The following is a 22,323-nucleotide window of genomic DNA, read 5'->3' as shown; positions in this document are numbered from 1 at the left end:
ATTCGCCATTGGTTTTGTTTGGCAGTTTTAAACACTCGATGCGACAGGTGGAAAAACTTTAACAGAAAGATTTCACTACGCATTGGAAGAATAGACCAATACCTTCAGTATTTCCATAAGAGTGGCTTACAATATTTCAATATTCGACGTTTTTGTCCAAGAAAGCTAGGCTTTGAAGAAGGCAGTGCAATTTAAACCTGAGCGTGTATTCAATGCCTTCTAAATATACACCGCGGCGCTTTACTTACCGCTTTCGCGTGAACGCTCACCTAAAATAAGTAATTTTTACCGTCTTGTGCATCCGTTTCTATCTAGTATCGGTGCTCACCCTTACGTCCCTGAGATTTTTTTCGTTTCAAAAACGTTGTGCTGTAAGGTGGGATGAACAACATGCATTTAGATATCAAAGCAAGAGCTTAGAAGATGGCAGAGCTGTGGCGGTTATATATTTGGTCAAATGGACGTTTAAGTCATCCGCCTCTATTGTTTGGCCTGAACGCATGGTATATATTAATTAATTAGGTTAGTTAATACTGTAGTAAATTTTTTGTACACCATTCTGAAGTTTATCACGCAGGAATTAAGATTTTACCAAGTCCTGATCCCGAAGATAACGATGCTTTAGCGAGTGGTACTTTAAACAATATCTATGTTTAAATCAAATTTATTGTCACGCTTCGTCTATTAAGCGTTTTTTACCCGTGATCAATGCTAGTTTAAGTTCTTAACTCTCGAAGAGCAAAAGTGAACTTGAATGTTTAATAAATTAACCACACAGGAGTTGCATTGAATCAGCCCGTAAAACCTCAGATTACTATGATTCTCAGCCCGGAAATATTAGAAATGACCGAACTCAGAGCCTTCTAACACTCTTGTGGACCGTATTGCCTTTACAACTTATGGGATGGCGAAGCCTACAAAATTATTTTTGCTTTTGTTCTTCCTCTAATAAGAGCTCGTGCGCTCAAATGGCCCAGAAATGACGCCTGGCTTCGGTCCTGGCGCCGTATCGCGCACGTGGTGACATGTCCGGCCTCGAAGCGTGCTTCATTTCTGCGCAAGCCCGACCGGCCGCTCCGCTCGCTCATTGGGATTGGTTCATTAATAAACGAACCCAAGCTCTGCGTGCGATGTATATTCCGGCCGTCCGCGCAGCCTGCATGACCGGGTGCCTGGCGACAGGAACCGGGTCGCACAGCCGTCCGCCGGTAAATGAGCGCATTCATAATTCCGAGTCCGGTAGCGCATACCTCACGGCTGCCTCCAGCGGACCTCCGCCCGTGTCCAGCAGTAACGGCTTGCATGCGCCTGGACCAAATGATGGAGTGCCTAATTTTTCTTCCGCCCGGATGTGCTTGCAAAGCGCCTGAATGCTTCCCTTCCAACCCTCTCTCTCTTTTCGCGTAAGCTGGGAACGAGCGGTGCTTTCTATTTAGGCATGTACACATAATCGATCATCGAGAGTACATCGCCGCTTATATGCAGCAGTTTGACTTATTTGTCACTGAGCATCTTGCGCGGCATAACGCTCGCATAATAACGACTTGACTTCGGCCTGACGTTATGGAACCCAAGGAGCAACCCGTTGGTAAATGAGCTGGCGAATTATTCTCGGTAAATCAGTAATGCATACACTATCGTATGCGAAGGAAAAAGGCGTAAAAAGAAGCTAGGTGGCACCGTTTACAGCGCGTGAAACTTAACGGGGTGATCCTCGGAAGTAGGTAGATGCGAAGTCACATTTTTGCGGGAAAGCTATTTACGCGTAAGTAATCATTTGGCCTGCATAGTTTTTCAGAATTGTAGTATTTTGAAACTCTGAAGGGCCTAAATCTGCGCCGCGTCTAACTCGGCGTCCGAAAACGTGGGTTGCGTCCTAGTTGTCATGTATGTCATATTAGGTTTCAACTGAAATGCGGTTTTGTTTTCTGCGACAAAGCATGAAAAGCTTTTTCAAAGAGCAACAGAAAAAGTCTGTCTTGTTGCACAAGTAATAAGGGCTAAATTACGCCTAAACTAAACGCTTACAGTTAGTTTTTGGAAATGCAGACAGGGTAAATGTTACATTAACGGACTATATATGATTTGTGCGTTCTTTTTTTTATTATTTATTCGAAAAGTGTGCTACAAAGCACAGGTTCATGAAGTGGGAGAAAGCTATAAGAATGAATGCTGGCTACTTTAGCTGAGAAAGACGCAAAATATTTCTTCGAAGTGACTGTCCATCGTGTACTGCATTTTGTGGCATTTTTAGAGAAGCCGTTTTCGTTAAATATTTGCAGCTAGACCAAGACGCACATCTTCTCACTGGAAAGGTCAATTATAGCAGTTGGTTTTCAAAAATTCTCATTTAATTTAATATTTCTTTTCTTGATAACTCAGAAAGCGCGTGAAAGACCCGGGGAAGCGAGTTTTCGCCTTTTCAGTCGTTTCCACATGACAGGCTTGTATGCCAAAAAGAAAAAAAAAAAACAAAAGGAAGGTATGAGGTTCAAGGAGGCGGTGAATAGTTGTTCGTATGAGGAGCGGGCGTAATGAAAACACTCGCGCTTACAGCTGCTCTTATGCCATGTTCGCGGCCTCTGCACCCTTCTGCAAAGTCATGTGCGCAGGTTTTGTCATCAGTATTTATATGATCTTTTTTTTCGATGCATTTATTGTCATGTGAATTTTTCAACAGCAAGACACAAAATACGATCCCATTGTCTCTCAATCGCTTATTTGAGAAAAGAAGGTTGTGCTATGTTGCTATTCGCAAGCTGTGCGTAACAGGCATTTCAAATATCAGACACGTACAAGCGCAGAAAACAAGGACAGAGAAAGACTTGGACAACGCGAAGCGCTCGTGTTGTCCATGTCTTTCTCTGTCTGTGTTCTTTGCGCTTGTACGTGCCTGCTATGCACCAACTAGCCCAAAGGTCAGTGCTCTTGAATTTAAAATGATTCCGGTATGTTTATCACAAAATAAATCATTGGTTTAATGTACCCACCGCGGTTGCTCATGCTTTCATGTGCTGATCCCAAAGTCGCTACGTCGATCCCGGCCACGGCGACCTTATTTCGAAGTGAAATACAAGAACTCCCTTGTGCTGTGCGATGTCAGCGCACGTTAAAGTATACCAGGTGTTCCAATTCATCCGGCACACTACGCTACGGCGTCCCTCAGAGCCTAATGTGACACTTCGGGAGGTTAAACCCCTCAGCTTAATTAGATTTCGACAGAAAATGTACCGAGGCAAAGTAGATTTGAAATAAGGAAATAATTAATTATTAGCATGCACCGAAGCACACTCATACGGCTACAAAATAACTGTACACTACTTTCAGAAACGATAATCAGTATTTCCTACTTTATTTGTGATTAACTGTAGAACATTTTTTTACCCGCCAGCAGAAAATAAGCTGTTGGTCTTTAAAATTGCAAATGTAACTAATAGACTTTCTTAAGGCCTGATTAGTGTGCTAAAGGTAAAAAAAAAAAAAAACATGTTAGTGCAAAAGACGGTGTCGCAAGAAGGGTTGTCGATGAACTAAGCGGAACAGCGGCCATAGAGTCTTCGGTCTCTGCCGCTTGCAGGCGTGCCCTGGCACCCCTTGCGAGCAGTACCCGCACTGCATAAAGGCGGCACCGGGATATTGGATCGAGTGCGCGGGTCCCCGGAAGGAAGCCGATGCCCTGCCGGATCCCCCGGACGGCAACGGGACCGCGGACTGCGGTCTGCCGCCCAACGTGTCCGGCGGCCTAGAGCTGGTCTCCCGCGACGAGGACACCTACGAGAGGCACTTCTACGGCAAGGAGCACTGGAACTACTTCACCAACGACGAGGCTCTGGGGCCCGTTATCATGAGCCTCAGGCAGGAGAACATCAACAACAGGGACCAGTTCAGGTGTGTAGTAAGCCCACGTCACGCGCGAATGGTCTGCGCGCGTCCTTAACCTTCTTAGTTTTCGTGTCTGTACGTCGTGGTACTGTCGGCAGCTATCATCAATCGCTTCTTGAGAAGGCTGGAGCTAACTTCCTAGGGGCTTTTCAGCCGTAACCATTAAAAGTAGTGAACATGGTGTTGAAAATAAATGTGCTTCGACTGTCACGCATAACATTACAGACAACAACAGGTTCAAAGCATGTTCCGACACGACGGCCAGGAGGCCTTCCCGAGAAGACTACATGTGTCACACATGAAGCTACTATATGAGCTGTATAAATTTCTAGGCCGTTCTGTGGACATTTCACGGTTGTTTGAAGCCCGTAACAAAAACGATCTGGCATAATTCTTTTCAAAGTTAATATCTGGATGAGACCGCATTCGACTGTTTATATCTGCGGTAAGAGCTGTTGGTATACCTTCCAAACCGAGTCCGCTTCGTCGGTGATGTCCGTATCATGCAAAGTTGCGATTGGAGGCGAGCACATAATATGACCCGCGCGTGGCCGCCTTTCACGGCGAGGTAGCTGTAGGCCTGCGCCAGCATTTGCTGACAGGTTGGCTGGCGACAGGCCGGCTGTTTATCGTTCCGTCTCTCAAATGTGATGGGAAAATCGTCGATTACAGACCTTGCGGCTCGAAAAGTGCTACGACGAGCTCGATAATTTATTTATTAAATTTTATTTATTGGATACCTGCATCGCCTTACGGCATTACAGCAGGGGAAAGAAAGTGGGGAAGCATAAAGTGGCGAGCCCGTCAAAGACCCCACTTCGTGCCGTGAGTCGAATAGGCGTCGGCGTGAAGATCCCGCCATTAACAAGAATTCGGGATAGTTTGCAGCCAGTGCCGCTAAGCCTAGCGGCCAATCACGTTCTGCTTGCACCAATTCTGTCATTATGTCGTCACGGACGATGTCAGCGCGCATTGCTTCCCATTCAATGCCGTGCACCACATTGTGGCAGCCACGGGAACTGTACGCGCCTGTCCCGAATTCCTGGAAATGAGTGCGCCCTACCGGACCGACGGATGGTGACATTATCCTTATAAAAATGGCTTACAGACTTTCTATAGACTTCTTATAGATCCTATTGCCTTCCTATAGATCTTTATTTTCGTCTGTTTATAGTCTATAGACTTTCTATAGAAAAAAAGACTCTACCAAAAATTTCTGGGCATAAACCTGTAGATTATCTAGACTGTCTATAGGATTTGTATTGTCTATAGACTAGACTAAAGGATTCGTCAATAGAAAGTCTGTCGACATTATTTAGATTTTTTATTTACTAATTTGAAAATATGGCAGCCCCATGCAAGGGCTATAGCCGGAGGGGGCTAACGCAAATATATTACAATATACAATTTGTCGGACCAAGAGCACATGACAACGATAAAATATCAACACAGTACCTCTGCATGTCACAACGACTTAGTTGCTGACACGAAATCAGAAAGCAATAATGAACGTATTTTGCCCAGTAAAGAGTTCCAACTCCCCACAGTATGCGGAAAGCTGTATTTAAAAGCGTTGGTAGGTGCAAAAAATAGTTGAATATTAAGATTGTGATGGCTTCTGTTGCCAACAGCTTATAAAAAGTCTACAGACTGTCTAAAAAAATTTATAATGACAGAATCAGTATCTTGCAAACTGTCCTGCACAGGCCAAAGCGAGGAGGCGTCGAAGGCCAGCAGAAGCCGAAATATGCTCAAAGGCGTTTCACAAGCATTTCCCGGAGAATTTCTTTTTAATTGTAGTTTCTATGTGCTGTACTCTTTGTGGTTCTGCAAGGACCTCAGGACATTAACATAGACTAGCCCCTCCAGGGTGCAACGTGCTTTTCCGAAAGCCCGCCTCACTGCATTATGCCGTAGCGGTGGCCGAATTCCGCGTTACATTGCCGTAACCACGTCTTCAGTGTTTTGCTTTATTATTCTCAGCCGTGTATTCTACAAGGGGTATATGGAAGAAATACCAATATTTTTTTTTTGCGAACTGCTGTTGCGAATGTCATTGTATTAGATAAATATTAAAGTACGGTAAGTATGGTTGAGTGTCTTACCGGTGCTCATCAATGAGGCAGATACAAAAAGGGTTCAACTTAAGGACAGCGCAGAGAGCTATGGGAAGAAAATAAGTGTAACTTAAGAGACCGGAAGAGGGCAGAGTGGGTGAGGGAACAAACGCGGGTTAATGACATGCTCAAGAGGAAGAAATGTGCTTGGGCAGGGCATGTAATGTGAAAGAAAGATGATCGGTGGTCCTTAACGGTCACAGACCGGACTCCAAGGGAAGGGAAGAGTACCAGGGGCGGCAGAAATATTAGGTGGCGGATGAGATTAGGACGTTTGCGGGGATGCGGTGGCCGCAACTGGCAAAGGACAGGGTTAATTGGAGAGACATTGTAGAGGCCTTTGTCTTGCAGGGGGCGTAGTCAGGCTGATGATGATGAAAGTACGAAAGCTTTGGAGAAGGCATTTCTAGTTCAATCGCAGTAAATTTCAACTTTAAACGTTTAGTTCAAGGTTAGACATTTGAGTAGGGATAAGGTTGAGCGACATACGACTGCTAGCAGAGTTACTTACTGTTGTTCTCTAAATAATCTGCCACTGATTCCAGTAGTCACTCCACTTCCGACGCTTATGGCAGCCAATGCTACGTGCTGCATTTAACCGTCTAGAAAGTGCACTTGGAAAGCAGTGTCACCTTCTAGAATCGGAATCGGTGCATCGATATATCTGGTACAAGCTTGACTATCAGAAAAAATTAGATAAAAAATAGCGCCAAACCATGCACACCACGAGAAAGGAATGAGGACGAGACACAAGCGCTAGACACAAGCGCTTGTGTCTCGTCCTCGTTCCTTTCTCGGGGTGTGCATGGTTTGGCGCTATTTTTTCCTCTAATTGAAGTATGCACCAACTAGCCCAAAAAGAGGTGTTCATGAAATATCAGAAAAAAAAAAAGCGAGCGCAATGGTTCTTCATTTTTGTACTCTGGCTACAAACAATCTTACAAAGTACATCGATATGAGGTTCTAGGCTGTTGCTTTTTGCTGTTTCGATCAGACGAAAGTTTGAATCTTAACGAAGCCAGTATAAGATGAGGGTTTGAGGGCAACAAAGTGCCAACGGGCTTACCCGCTACCTCTTGTTAAAGACAGAATGTATGAGGCACTTAGCGACTGGAATTGTCGCAGAGAAACGGCCATGCGGTATTATTTTCTCCACATTCAAGGTGTGGCAGTCGATAAGACTAGAGCAAATATCCTTCGAGACGGGACAGCTCCGTGTCGATTTAGGTGGACGGAAAAGAGGCAGGGGCAAGATAAGGAGACTCGAAGCGACGGGAAAATAAACATGATGGTGTTTTTGGCCATTAGGAGATTGGGTGCGCCGCTCTTTAACCTCCCATTTGTAGCAATCCCGCAAATGACGGACCCCATTCAGAGAGAGAGAGAGCCCGCAGCGCCCTCACAATGCGCGCCCTGCGAAAGCTCTGTGCTGTGGGGGCCGCGGTGGTGCTTCTGTTTCCATGCGCCCCTATCTCGAACGTCTCCGCCGCGAGCAGACCCCGAAGGCACGTATTTTAGACTCTCGCCGTAAACGGTTTATTGATCGACCTCGATTCCCTCCTGTACGGTGACGAAGTGCTCGCTTACTTTGCTTTCTTTTTTGTTTGTTTGTTTTCACTTTCCTCTCCGCTCGCGTGACGGCGGTGGCGACATGTATAATGGTTGAGAAGAGAAGCCATGCCGAGGGGGGGGGGGGGGGGGGGGGCGAGGGGAGGGGGCACAGCAGGAGGTCGAGGAAGCGAGAAAGAGATCGAGCTGGAATGGTAATGAGCCGGCTCCAGGGAAAAGAGGAACACCCGCAAGCGTGGTGCGGAGCGACATTGATTAACCGACCTACTTGGTGGCCGCCTCGGAAAGGTAAACGCGCTCCGCCCATCGCATCATCCACAGCGGCTTCGAGGATGCATCGATCAGCTTGCGCCAGGAAGGTGCGAGGGCGGGGAATTGTTTAACGTTGCTGTTATCTCATGCGCCGTGAACAGACGCATACGGAAAGTGACGAACGCTTATTGACAGATACCTGCGAAAAGAATAATGCAATGCGCTAGTGATTTTTGTTAGAGCTGTCGAAAAGGGGAACGGTATTAATGCATTAGCAACAAAAGCCCTATCTAGAAAAAAAAAATATTTCGGTCATAAGGTTTGCCCATTGGCTGGAGGGAAGTGACATCAGCAGAGCGGAAAATTTCCATTGGCTAGAAGGAAGTGACGTCACCAGATCGGGCAGTTCTTACTGGCTGGAGAGAAGTGACGTCAGCGCAGAAGATAATTCTCATTAGCTAGAGGAAGTGACGTGAGAGGAAGTGACGCTATCGCATTACCATGAAATGGGTAATTACGTGTTCCTTTCAATTTTTAAATAGGGGAGGGATGTGGTTCAGAACATATGGTTGATTGACTGGTGATACGCAACAGCAGTAGACAGAGGAAACAGAACAGGGTACGGCTTGAGAGGCAGCACGTGCTTTCAGATATGACGAAAGCGAAAGCCACAAAAGACGTGTCGGAGACGTCATCTGAACGTAGTAAGCCGTCCTTATGAACGATGCAATGGATTTGTCTTCATGCATTTCTTTAAGGTGCCGCTCTCAGCGGTTCTGTGAAAAGAAAAAGAAACGTGAGCCCGGATTACGTCCGGCTGCCTTAAGTCGTCGCACCGCACTGTACCCGCCTCGTTGTCTCGCGCTTTGTGCTCAGGCCGCGACAAGGAGCTCGCCTATAATGAAAGCAAAGGACCTGCTGTGGTCGCAACCGAAAATAAAAATACATACGGCAGCAGCTGCTTCAGAGGAGAACAAAAAGCGGAAGAAGAAAGGGGGAAGGACTCGGTTGCCATTGCTCGGGGACGACAGAGAAAAAGTGGGGCGGAGAAGGTCAGCCGCAGCTGTTCCGCCTCCGACGGTCGTTTTCTTCTCCGCTCCTCATCATCCATCAGCATCGGCGCTTGCAAGAGGGGCCCGCCGACAGGCTCGGGAAGAGTGCATCTCCTCCCAAGGCCGCTGTCAGATGCAGGAGGCGTCGCTTCGCGCTGCCGCTTTTCTCCTACCCTCCACTTTCCCCTCTCCCCTTGTCCACATAAGTGCATCCCCCCTGAGTAGTAGCATACTCGCCCCCCGTTGCTCGAGTGCGTGCGAACAAGTCTTCTTCATTTGTATGTATGTGCGTTCGCGCGAGACGGCGTGTATGTGTTCTAGGGAAAAGAATGATTGAGATCGGCGTCTCCTCGTGCTATATTGTGTGGGCTTTGCGAGCTATAGCGGCTGTGGTTGCAGCAGCATCAGCATCAGCAGCTATAGGCGCTTACGATGTGGGGCCCGCTGCCTCGGAGCGAGTGGGGCGCGCTAATTAAAGCGCTTCTCGTGCCAGGAGCGCCCCAGAACAGCTCCCAATCGATTCGTTTAGGGCCACGCTCTCTTTCTTGTCAGCGTGCTCTCGGTTTCGCGAAACCCCTTCAGTTCCCGAGGCGATTGCAGAGGAGCGAGTCTAATTCCGGCCGCAGCAGCCGCTGAAATCGAGTTTCGGTGTCACCGCTGCCGCGGGCGTCATCGGCTCACCACTCCTCTTGTCTGTTCTCAGCTGCGGCCGCGTTTTACGCATACACCTCGCTCGAACGCACGCCGGGGTTCCGACGCACAAATTTTTATATAAATACAGACATTTACAAGTATTTGTACGGGCACGCGCAAGTGGTACGTTTGGCACGAAAAACTGCCCTTGTTGTTATCAGCAAGGTCGCCTGTTTCCGCGCCCGTATAAGAGCTCAGTCCACTGGGTGCGACCTGCATAGACACGGGTCTTCGATGCGCGGTAACGTCTGACAGTATCTCCTTGAGATTTTCTCTCTCCCCCTTCTCCCTACCGCCTTCTATTACACGGGTCACGGCGTGTACCTTCGGCTGATACGGTGACAGGAAGCCGTGATTAATGAGCTTCGTCGTAGTAATTTCTTTTTCTAGTCTCTTTTCGCCCTGTAGCTGCAGATGAACAGAAAATAAAAATACGAAACAGGAATGCCACGGCACGGATCGATGCTTTGCTTAAGGCAGCATAATATGTTGTGATGAGCTTACTTGAGCCGTGTTGGGCTTTTTAGAACAAGGAATCCAAGCGAAAGTAATAAGGAAAACTGGTCGTTGGATGCTTTGAAACAAAGAGGGATGTGGCGCCGCGTTGGGTGCTTGCTCGACGAAGGAAATTGTTCGCCTCCGCAAGCTACAGAAGAGGCGGAGTGGCAAAGAAGTTGTAAATTAACCTACAGAATAAAACACCTGAAACAAACAGAACTTGTGTGGGATGCGTTAGCAAGCTTCTGTTAGGGCCTGTTAAGATTTTTTTTTTTTACTTTGATGCTGGTGCAAAGAAAGCTTAGTGCAAGGAACATCGAAAGCGCAGAAAAACGGATTTTTTTTTCTGATTTCTTGGTTTCTATTGTTGCGAACTGTGCTGCCTCCAGTGAGCCTAAAATAAATTGTATATAAAGCCTTTTCTTTCTCTCAGAATGAGCAAAAGGAAATAAGAAGTTTAAACTTGCATAAACACGCGAGCCCGTGGTACACCACATGGGACCGAAGGCGCTACCTTAGCTCTTCAAGTCACATTTGCAGACATCATCATCATCATTATCATCATCATCACCAGCTTGACTACGTCCGCTGAGAGGCAAATGCCTCTCCTATGTCTCTCTAATTAACCCTGTCCTTTGCCAGCTGCAGCCACCGTATCCCCGCAATCTTCTTAATCTCATCCGCCCATCAAACTATATACCATCCCCTGCTATGCTTGTCTTCTCTTGGAGTCAACTCCGTTACATTTAACGACTTTCGTTTATCTTGCTTTAGCATTACATGCCCTGCCCTGCCCAAGCCCATTTCTTCCTCTTGATTTCGACTAGGATGCCATTAACCTTCGCTTGTTCCCTCACCCACTGCGCATGTACAAGTTCCACAACATAGATTTCAATGTATGCAAGAACAAGAGACGGCTAATGGGCATCGCATCTGAGATTTACCATACAGTATTTACGGGCGCTCCGCACGCCACAGGCCGAACCGTTGCTTGGGAGCTCTGGCGAATCCACTGCCGGTCAAACTGACAACCCATCGGCCCCATTAGCGACGCTGTTCTACGCTCATTAGGTTCGGCCTAACCGAAGGCGCTTCACGCAGACCACAGAGCTGGCGCTCTGAAAACACTCGCCCACGGGCACCCGTCCGGCAGCGCTCCAAGGGTACGGTGCAAAGCACAAGCGGTTATCCCTACATTTGCGCCTGTTTTTTTTTTTTTTTAGAAAGGAGTACTTTAACACGTGTGTGCGGAGTCCAAACCGATTCAGAACGTTAATCAAGACTGGAATGCACCGACTAACGTGACATCCCACTGAGCAGTGCTACCTTCACGAACGGCATCAATCCGGCCTAATTGGAGCAGATTTAAATTGGCACAAGTCGACTGATGTCGAGACAGAGCTTGATTCCTGAAACATGACTGTTTTGGCGATTTTTTTAAACATCCATCCTCTTGCTTGTTTCTTATTTTGGATGCTCAGACTCGAGCAGCCTAAAAGTGCTGAGCTTTTTAATGCAGGGAACATGCCTACAGAAGTAGGCTGGACTAAGCCTTACAATCTTCTTAAATGCATGTTTTGCAAGAAGACTGCCATCTCGGTGTTTAATGGTATGGGGAGTTATATAGACAATGTATAATACATCTGCTTTGCCCATTTAAGAAAACTCCCGCTCTTTTTATAGCATTGTTGGTTTTCATCCCACGGGTATGAGGCAGAGATCACTGTCTCTAATTATTTGAATGCTTGATTTCATGCTTACATTTGCGTTTCTCAAGGGGTGCTGGGAGAGTTTCGTGCAAATTCAAACTGCAGTGACCTACTGGAGAAGCGCGCAAAGATTCTAGAGCTAATCTATGCGTTTAGTTTTACTACTTAGCACTTTTCTTTTTTTCTTTTTATGCTTAACCCTATGTACCGTTCCATACACGTTTTCATAGGGAATACCACAAATCTTTGCTGTCCAGATGCTGCATTTACTTCTTAACGAATGCGCTGAACGCACCTCTCTTGGCTAGTATACGGTTGTAACCCTTTCTGATTAACGCCCCTTACTTAACTCACAACACAACCGACAGGGTGAGCTCACTGCGGATGCACAACAAACGTGTGTTGGAGCGCACAAGCGACGCGTAACATTTTTGTGCGCTACGTATAACGCGTAAATTTCCAGTTGAAAAGTTTTTCCGAACAAGCGACAAAAGGTTGTGGCATTTCTGTTTGAATTAGAATACAATTTGCATCTACAATACTTCGTGCGCGAAAATTTAATGGCATTTCTGTTTGAATTTTAATAGAATTTGTGTCTGCAGAACGTCGTGATCTTAAGAGTGCTGTAATTTTTTTGTAATTGTACCGCTGTTGTCGCCTCTACTCTACGGCGATCAATGGTTCATTACTGGTACTGTGCGCGGTACCCTCTATATTTCTTTTTTAATGCGAGGGCATTATATGGCTCTGTCGCGTCAGCAAACAGTGTCGGCAATTTTTCCGCACGATTACGTCGTTCTCTAAAAATAAATGTGGGAAAGTGGGATTGTGAGAGATATACTATGTGTTAAAGTGTTGCGAAAAGTTTTTTGACGAGACGCAATCAGCGAATTAAGTAGACCAGGAAGAACGCGAGAAAATACACTTAGATGTGAAAATAGTCATGGCCATCGATATAGTACACGGACGTCACAACAGCCACGGACGTCGATATGGTACGTGGACGTTTTGCTTTCGCATTGCTCCAATGCGGATCGCCGCAGTGATCTCGAAGGTTTTCTTTTTGTTTGTAAAAAAGAAACTTGTAAACAAGCGCCCATTTTTAGCAGTGCACTGTGGGTTGCGTTTCGGTCTCCAGTAACACGTGCGCGCACGCGCACGCCATTTGCCTTATCCCGTGCGACGGCTCTCTGTTTAGTTTAACTCAGTCGCGGATGTCTGCCTGGCGTTCATCCCCTCGAGAACTGTCTCCGTTCAGATCGAAGCGGCAACTGACGGTGCACCCTGCGTTAGCGGTAAGTCACGTTCGCTCGTGGGGCGCTTACTGCGACGCGTGTGCGTGCTCAGCCGTCCAGCCGCGGCGTCCACAGCTGAGTCCTTCGTTAGTGGCGCGTGGCCGGCTAACGGAAATCAATTACACTCTCGCCGGCGTTGTGTGGCGACGTGGTCGGAGGTAGAGGCCTGTCCACCTTCCCGGAAAGCCAGCTTCCTGACATGTGCCGGTGATCCGCGATGCCATCTCTGTGTACGCGCGTGTTTCTGCGACGCAGTAAGAGCGCGGAAACAGGCTACCTTCTTTCTTATGAGCCTCGATTGTCATTTGGTTTGTCCTTGCTGGGTTAGTGGGGCAGTTTTTCGTTATAGCTTCCAGGCTTTCTTAACATTTATTTGTTCGTAGATTTTAGTCTAGGCTGTCGGTACCTTGCAAAACCAAGGTTGGGAACGAGGGAAAGCAAAAATAGGCACGGGTATTAGAGAGTTCCACAGCAACAGGTTCTCGAACGAGTTCATCCTTATTTTGTCTTCCGTTGATTCTGAAAAGAATTAATGCTTCGTGTTGCTCTTAGCCTCCTTATGTCTCACTTTTCGTCTCTGCAATGGTGAAAGATACAAAACCAAAAATATCAAATTTATACGAAAAATGCACAGGAGATTTATACGGACAATGCACTGCATCTGTTAGTTGTTAATCAATTTTATTGCTAAATTTTTGAGGAGTCATGATACCACATATGTGTCGCATTTATTATTATTATTATTATTATTATTATTATTATTATTATTATTATTATTATTATTATTATTATTATTATTATTATTATTATTATGTACCGTTATTATCTACCACGGAGTGTAACTAGATACGGGAAAGCAAGGCGCTGTGCTTATGTACCTGAAATCTTTAATGAATTACCGGATGAAATTTTTGCTGTAACTTCTATGCGTGACCTAGAGATGCATCTGAAAGCCCTGTGTTGATCTTTGTATTCTTCTGTTATAGTGAAGTTATGCTTAAAATATTCGTTATTTCATTTAATTTATTCATTTTTTTATTTTTATTTTGAAGTATACTCTGGGTTTAGAGATGAATTTCTGAATACTTATGCTGTTAACCTGTGTTTTTCAATATTTTTTTTTTGCTCTCGCTTGGGTGTAACGAGAAGCGTTGCTATATTTATTGCCTTTATTGTACTCCTGGCCGTAACTGCCGGGCCCAGTCACTCAAGCCTCTTGTTGGCTTTGACGGGCCTGAACCATATTGTATCATCTACTAAGTGGCAATAAACATTATTATTATTATTATTATTATTATTGTTATTATTATTATTATTAGTAGTAGTCTGACTACGCCCACTGATCAGTTACGCTGCCTATACTCAAAAGGACTCGCTGCGGCAGTCGACTGCTGATCTCAATGTCGTGGGTTCGATCCCGGCCACGGCAGCTGCATTTCGATGGAGGCGAAATACAAAAACCCACCCGCGCGCTGCGCGATGTCAGCGCATGTTACAGAACCTTAGGTGGTTCAAAACAATCTTGAGCCTTTCACTAAGGCGTCCCTTATCGCCCATGTGTCGTTACGGAGCGTTAAACACCACTATTTACATCTCTTTTTTTAGACAAAGTTAGGTGTCGTCCATGCAAACTTTCAAAACCCACTGCTAATCTAGAGGACGCATTCAGTTGAGTACTAACGCTCATTACAAACTCATTTAGACTTTACTTACCTCACGGTTGGTAGCTGTAAACAAACTGTCAGCTTTTTCAAACGAGACATAAAAGGCGCAACCCGGAGAGAGCGCATTCAGTAGAAAACTGCTTCTTGCGCAGACTATCTCCTACTGCTATGTGTCCTGTTGCAAACATGAAGGTTTAACGACACCAAGTGCCACATGAATGTTACCGATTCGTCTTTTCAGACAATGTTTACTGCTTATTTCGAACTCGTATTACGAGTTTCGCTACAGCGCTTGTAGCGAGTCTGGTTTAGATATCTACGCTTAACAAAGGCGGAGGCTTGTTAGGTACTCTCAATTCCGCCGCACGCAATCGGCTGTACACACTAAGCACGAGTACGCCTATGCGGGGAGTTAAAAATGAGTAATCTGTCCTATAGCGCTCCCCCTTTTATAAAAAATGGCTGAGGCTTAGCTAAGGTTAAGCCTAGTCAGATGCGAAGCATATTGTTGGCTAGGCTTGGTAATACATGGCTTTCCTTGGTTGAATACTTGGTCATTTTAATACAACCACTAGAAGCCTTAGTCGTGGGGGAAGACAACGGCATGGCTACAGCGGAACGCCGACTAACCCCGAGACGCGCGTTGGGTGAGCGCCTGGATTGCCACGGAAGCCGCGTCTGCCTGCCCGGTGGAGCGAGCGTTTCACCTACACCGAGTGTGAACGCGCGTTCGAAATGCGCGGGAATGCCGCTCGAGGACATTCCGGTGTCTGGGCGATGGCATCGTTCTCCCTCTCCCAGCGCGTGACGGCGATCTGTCGTGACGTCATGTGTCACGTGGTATGTCACGTGGTGTGACGTCACTGTACCACGTGGTGTGCACGGCCTGTAACCACGGCGAAGGGCTGTAGTGTACCTCTAGTAATATGCTTCGCATAAAAGGTGTGTGCTGGAGTACAGCGCACTTCCTTTTTACTCCTTTCTGTCTAGAGTGTAGGCAGGTCTGCGAAGACATCCCGTGCAGCTGCCGACTTTAGAGCAGTACGCTAAATGTCGATAGCACCCGCAGTAACAGGGATTAAAAATAGCTCCAGTTTCGGTAAGTATCCACCTTTTCCAATAACAGCGGCAGGCTAGAAAGGATGTAAGAGCGGACATAAGAGTCTTGTTTTCGACTTATCGACATACTGTCTTCTCTGTTCGCCAGAAACATTGGCTGCACTGAGGTGGAGAAGGAGGCAGACTTCTGGGCCCGCTTTTCGCGATGCCATCTGAGATGGTCCCGTTTGAAAAGATAGGCATGGACACCAGCGAAAACATCGAGTGTTGGCCATCGCTGAATGGATCGAAAGAATAAATAAATAAAATCTTAAAGGGCCGAGCTAAAAACAAAAGCTGGATGCGTCTGTTCATACATCGCAACTTTTTTTTTTTTTAGAAGACGTTCGTTTTTTACGAAGCACGTTCATCGATTTGAAAATAATAGGTTCCGGGTTGATTTCTGATATCTCGTGACATCGATTAGTCTGTGTCACTAGCAGCAGCCGCAGCGGACTGGAAGCTGCTTTTTTAGAAAATAAGGGAAAAAGTTTTGCGCAGGCTACCCAATCCGAAGCTGCGCTGTCGACGCCCAGTCTAGCGGTAAACCACCAGCGCTCGTTGGAAACAATGAGAGAACAATTCGAACGCAGCTGCATGAGGTTTAAAACAAGAAAAAAAAATTAAAAGGAACACCATTGAATTGTGTCACAGTATATCTTTTGAAGAGCTTAATCTTTTGCAGCATAAAAATACCTGATCCGGGCCATTGCCGCAGAGTTTTTTCAGCGAGATTCATTTTTTTCTGTTTCATACACATGCAGCAAACAAGGTAAATGAGCATGTGAGCCAGAAATACGTTAAAAAAAAATGCCCGAATCTGAGCCCGGTGGTCTGCTATGATGGTTCGGGCAAGGTCGCCCTACTCTCGTCGTTTCGGGCGTTGTAGCTAAATACTGTAAGTCAGTGGATGTAACCTTCAAAAATGAAATCAAGGTGGTGGATGACTTTTGGAGAGCGCCAACGCGGGCCCTGTAAGGTCTAGAAGAGATGCAAGTGAATTTATATACCCCTAAGAATATTAGTTCTTTTCTTGTTCGTTAAAACAAACTTTTGTTAACTTTTCACTATGAAGAGTAGAAATCCATATAATGTGAATGGGGCGGTAATTAAGCTGGTTGCAAGTATACTCTCCACACAGTGTTCTACAAAAGATTCATGTCTAAGAAAAAGGTAGCAGCGTTTCCATGAATAATAACAAAATCACAGCCTCAAATTTTTGAACAATAAGAATAAGATATATTAGCATCAGTAATTTTTGAACACGATGTTCTTGCGTTTACTAAATATATTCTCTTGAGTGTTTCAGTTCATGTATATACTTTCCCAACTTCTCTGTTGCTCAACGATACTTAGGTGTATAGACCGTTTACAGCGCGCAGTTCTTCTGTTTGAGACCAGATGGCGCCACAGGTGCGCTCAGAACACGGCGCCATTACTTTCCTCGTAAGTCGCCGGCGTGTATGCCTCGACGCAGCAGTGGAAATGTGGAAAGAGAAAATACGGGCTCTGTTGTGGATTGCGAGAATTGCGACAAACAGTTAAAGGGGCGGGATGCGATCGTTTGCGAGCTTTACGGAACCGAACTGCACTAGGACGTACTGCCCCTGTTCGCGCCCGTTGGACATCCACCCTTTCCGAACGGGCGAAGGCAGCACACATGTTCGCCAGCGCTAGACAGCAAATATAGAAAGAAAGGTCTCGATCTTGGAAAATCTGCGAGGGTAAGTGCGCAACATAGCCGCATGAACAAGCTGTCCCGCCACCGAAACGTCACAAAAAAAAAAAAAGACGGCTAACGCTGCTGCATATTGTGCAGTGCATAGCCGTGCGAGCGGACAACGCTTACCGTCAGTTCGTGTATTACACACCGCCTTGGTGCTACTGTTGAACTTCGCTCCAAATAGCGTGGTTTTCGTGGACCACAATCGGAATAAAGCATTTGTGTTACGGCTGTTGTGCTCAGCGGTTTTCACTTCCTCGCGATCCATGCGAGACAGTCACTAGAAGTGACTACGGCTGATTGCTTACAACCAACGAGACCTCGAGCATTTTCATGTCCGCATATCGAGCATGGAGCATACCACAATTTTATACTATGTGAGGCTGACATAATTGTGAACTTCTTGTAGTGAACGCTCTGCCATGAGCGCGTTATCACAAATATATCGCGGAATCCTTGTAAACGATTGCATGCAGGCTTGTGAAGGTTTTTTGATGCATGGTACTGCTTACATGATTGGGTAACATTTGTTTGTTCATTTATTTTTGTCGCCTTCCTTTGTTTAGCAAACCAACAGAAAATATTTTTAGGCTTCCTAAGCACCTTTAACAGGTTGTAAACAAATGAGTACGATGTGCATGTGAGCGTTTTAGAGCAGTCTCCGAATGCATGTACACAATACGACAACGACCTGCGCAGCCGCAGGGTCGTTAAACCTTGCTGTTTTAGATAATAACACTAAAAAAATATTAAGCAAAGCCTTGCGCGGCATTCAGGCGATCCACCCGTTGCCTCGAACAGACGGAGAGCTCAGCGGCTCTTCGCGACATGAAGCCCGATCACGTTTTCACGCCTAAAGTCATCAAATTAGGGCTTTCACATGTCCTTCGAAGCTTCGGACCAAACACAGTGTCGTCTTTTCACTCCTTTCCAAACTGTTTCAGCCGAAACACTGCCTGTCGGAACTGAATCATCAGACGCAGCAGCCGTCGCGACGAGGCGCGCGCCGAGCGGTCAGGAGGCGAGTAATGGCGGCGTGATCACGTGATCAAAGATGGCAGCCCCCATGATACGCCGCTGTAAAGGGTCTATAGAGTTTTTCTCTTTGGTTATTATCCTTTTCAATGATAATAAAAACAAACACCGAGAAACGCACTGCCGGCGCTGTGGAAAATTACAAGCATACCTCTGTGCATACGTTTAGGTAATACAAAGGGGAGTAGTCATCATCCCTACAGCATGGAACGCTAATATGTCCCTTCATTTCCGGCGCCTCCTTCCCTTCGGCCCACTCTCCCTTCTTGCACTGAAACCCCGCAACAACGCCAGGCTCACGGTAGTGTTGGTTAGGCCGAGCTTGACGGCATGCCATCACAGCTGGCCGCAGAATTGGGGTTGAGGGTGCTAGCGCCGGTGCAATAAAACCACCGCACAGCAATAAAGGCCCGCCGGTCCAGCCCCACTCAGCTTTTTCTCTTTTTCCTCAACCTCTTCGCTCTCTTGCAGTGTTATTTGCCTTGACACAGATGTTCGTATTGCTTATCCACTTCTCGCTTCTCCTTACGGCTTTTTTTACTCCTCTTCCGCCTCGCCTGGAGTTGTTTTCGCGTTGTCCCAGCACGTCCTTGCAGCCCATTAAAAGGCGGCGGCGGCGAAGATAACACGGAGCCAATACAGTGGACAGCTATAATCGGAAGGCGAAAGTACCGGGGAATTTGCCCTCTGTCGTGTCGCAGCTTCCTTTCCGTCCCTTCTCCTTCCGTTGTGCTTCTGCGGGCTCCGTTACTTCCTCTTTCTCCTCCCCCCCCCCTCCCCCCCCCCCCCGAATTTTTTCGCTTTTCCTGCTTTGTTGTTTTCTCTTCTCTGTGTTTTCTCATCCCTGGTATCCTTTTCGCGGAGCTCATGTCCGCCTTTCTCCCCCGGGCTCTCAAGGGGAGCTTAGAGCGCGTGGTTCACCGTGATTCCGAGTCAGCACTTCCACGGATGTGCGAGACTGTGGTGCTGTAGAACGTGCCTAGTTCGCTTTTGGCGGGGAGGGAGAACCGATAGAGTGCGGCTTTGGACGCGCGGTAAAGTAGCTGCGGGTTTTGGCAGGAAAGCAAGCTTTGAGCGCTGATGGCGACGTCATCATGTGCCTGGCGTTGGCGTCTGGGCTCTGCAGGATATCATTGCCGCGGACAAGCATTGTTTTCCTTCGCTGTCTCGCGTTGTTTATTTTCTTTCCTGTTCTTTACTTTACTCAGAGCCGGGATGAGTGTGAAAGCATAAGGCTTGAAAGCTGTTGTTTTCCACATAAGTTTTGCCTGTGCATAGTGTACCATAAAGAAAAGAGAACTTTAGTTGTTACACTGGGAGGATGACCAGCATCAGACTATTAGTGGCCATTAGTGAATAAATTTCTGAGCACGCATGCAGGATATACAGAGTCACTGGGCTGCACACTTTGCAGGGTTATAAGTTGATTTTGCGATTTTAGCCGATATTTGATAGCCACTGCTCTTAATTGCAAATTTTGAAGTGCTGGACCAGTGTAACAACCAAAACTGGCAGGCAAAAGTAGAGGTCGTGGTTTATCTATCTCGCATTGCTTGTAATAATATGCGGCTATTATTTAACTGTGTATCATCTACACTGCATACTCAGCGCCGGCCATGCGGAAGTTCTTCTCTATGATCAGATTTTGTCCCCTGGGTCGCAAGCTGGGAAATGATCCTTAAACGCCTGTGATATTACGCCCTTGCTACTACAAGAGACGTTGATCAACTCCACAAAATAAATAAATTAATTAAAAATCCCCTGTGCCCCTTGGTTTCTGTGGCTGTTGGCTTCTCTCATATTTATAACGAGCCCCTCATTCCCCTTTCCTCGTCTGCTTAATTGCTTAACGAGGGCCTCGGTTCTGGCAGCCTTGATGCCTTAGGAAGCATAAGAGGGTTCTCACACAGCTTCCACCCTCGCCGTTCGATGACGTTCTACGTCACACCTGCGGTAACTCAGGACGTTCTACGTCCGCCGCTTAAGAACGTGGGTGGCGCTGGTGAACACTCCCAAGGTTAGGTTATTTGGAAAAATTAATACCCCCGAAAGCAGAAGGTTTGAAAGCCGTCGCCGTAGCTCAGCGGTAGAGCACCGGACGCGTAATTCGGAGGTCGTGGGTTCGGATCCCATCGGCGGCATGTGGTTGTTTTTTCTTCTGCTTTTCTAATCAATTAGCTTTAAGCGATAACATATTCAGTAATATAAATTGATCAACTCTACAAAATAAATAAATAAATTAAAAACCCCCTGTGCCCCTTGGTTTCTGTGGCTGTTGGCTTCTGATATATTTATAACGAGCCCCTCATTCCCCTTTCCTCGTCTGCTTAATTGCTTAACGAGGGCCTCGGTTCTGGCAGCCTTGATGCCTTAGGAAGCATAAGAGGGTTCTCACACAGCTTCCACCCTCGCCGTTCGATGACGTTCTACGTCACACCTGCGGTAACTCAGGACGTTCTACGTCCGCCGCTTAAGAACGTGGGTGGCGCTGGTGAACACTCCCAAGGTTAGGTTATTTGGAAAAATTAATACCCCCGAAAGCAGAAGGTTTGAAAGCCGTCGCCGTAGCTCAGCGGTAGAGCACCGGACGCGTAATTCGGAGGTCGTGGGTTCGGATCCCATCGGCGGCATGTGGTTGTTTTTTCTTCTGCTTTTCTAATCAATTAGCTTTAAGCGATAACATATTCAGTAATATAAATTGATCAACTCTACAAAATAAATAAATAAATTAAAAACCCCCTGTGCCCCTTGGTTTCTGTGGCTGTTGGCTTCTGATATATTTGTCGATGCTCGAAGCGTGTCCCACCAGGCATCGGGTCCAGGATCACCGTCGCATTGCCGAAGGAGGAAGGAAACGTGGGCCGGAGACGGGGAGTAGGGGAAGTGAAGGAAAAACTGTATTCACATATTTACATTATTTACATAGAGCGGGACTGAGAATGGCTCTCAGTGGAAGGGCAACGTCTTCGTCAACCGTAGTCGACTGGAGCTAGCAGGCTCCTCTCGGCCACACTCACGGCCGAGTTAAATATCGTTCGGTTTCCCCAGATCCCTAGCTGGGGAATAATGGTCGACGAACACTGTACAATCGGATGGACCGAAGGGGACGTTCTTGTTACCGCCCACGGCTGGGCAGGTGCGGGTTTTTCCACTCTCTCGCAGCTGGTTGATGAGAGGAGGAGATGCTGACTCATCCAGCGCTGCGGGATAGGAATCTCCCGAAGTCCTCCAGCAGGTGAATAAGCTTGCTTCCCCGCCGATTGCCCAGAACGCGAGTCGGGGCCACGGAATTCTTCAATTATCCGCCAGCGTGACCGGCGCCGGCTCGTCGCCTTGGTGTGGTCGCTCGGACAATAACTCCGGCGCGTCCCCGGCCTTCGCCTCTATAGTGGTCACCTCCCCTCAAGGAATTTCGCTGGGGTTACGGCTGACAATGGCCCTTGAAATTCCTGCTACACTAATCCGCTGAGGCTCGCAAAGGGCATTCCAAGCATCCCACTTCCCATGGTCGTCGCGAGGTTGTCGACCTTGGTGATTGTTCACGGTAGCTGCTTGCTCGGGCCCACGTGGTCCGAAGTACAGTCACAACAGCACGTCCGCCGCCCGAAGAGGTCTCGTAGTGGTTGCAGCCAACGCTGCTGCGCGCAGAGACCTGGAGTTGTGTCCGTTCGGCCTTTGGTCACAGCTGGGCCCAAAGGTTCTTCTTGCTTCGTTGACAGCTGTAACGAGCTCAACC

General features: G+C 47.0%; 1 protein-coding gene across 4 annotated transcripts in view; it reads left to right on the top strand.

Moving 5' to 3' along the window:
• rsh (Rap GTPase activating protein radish) overlaps positions 1 to 22,323 on the top strand; it is a 473,381-nt gene that overhangs the window by 331,073 nt on the left and 119,985 nt on the right. For all 4 annotated transcript variants that reach the window (XM_089549687.1, XM_089549688.1, XM_089549686.1 and 1 more), the window contains exon 4: positions 3,578 to 3,888. In XM_089549687.1, the coding sequence (XP_089405813.1) occupies positions 3,578 to 3,888 (311 nt within the window). The remainder of the gene's footprint in view (positions 1 to 3,577; positions 3,889 to 22,323) is intronic.

The sequence above is a fragment of the Amblyomma mixtum genome, chromosome 6 (genome assembly GCF_055824585.1).
Source record: "Amblyomma mixtum isolate Tamu chromosome 6, ASM5582458v1, whole genome shotgun sequence".
Lineage (NCBI taxonomy): Eukaryota > Metazoa > Arthropoda > Arachnida > Ixodida > Ixodidae > Amblyomma > Amblyomma mixtum.
This window is presented reverse-complemented; position numbering and strand designations above follow the sequence as displayed.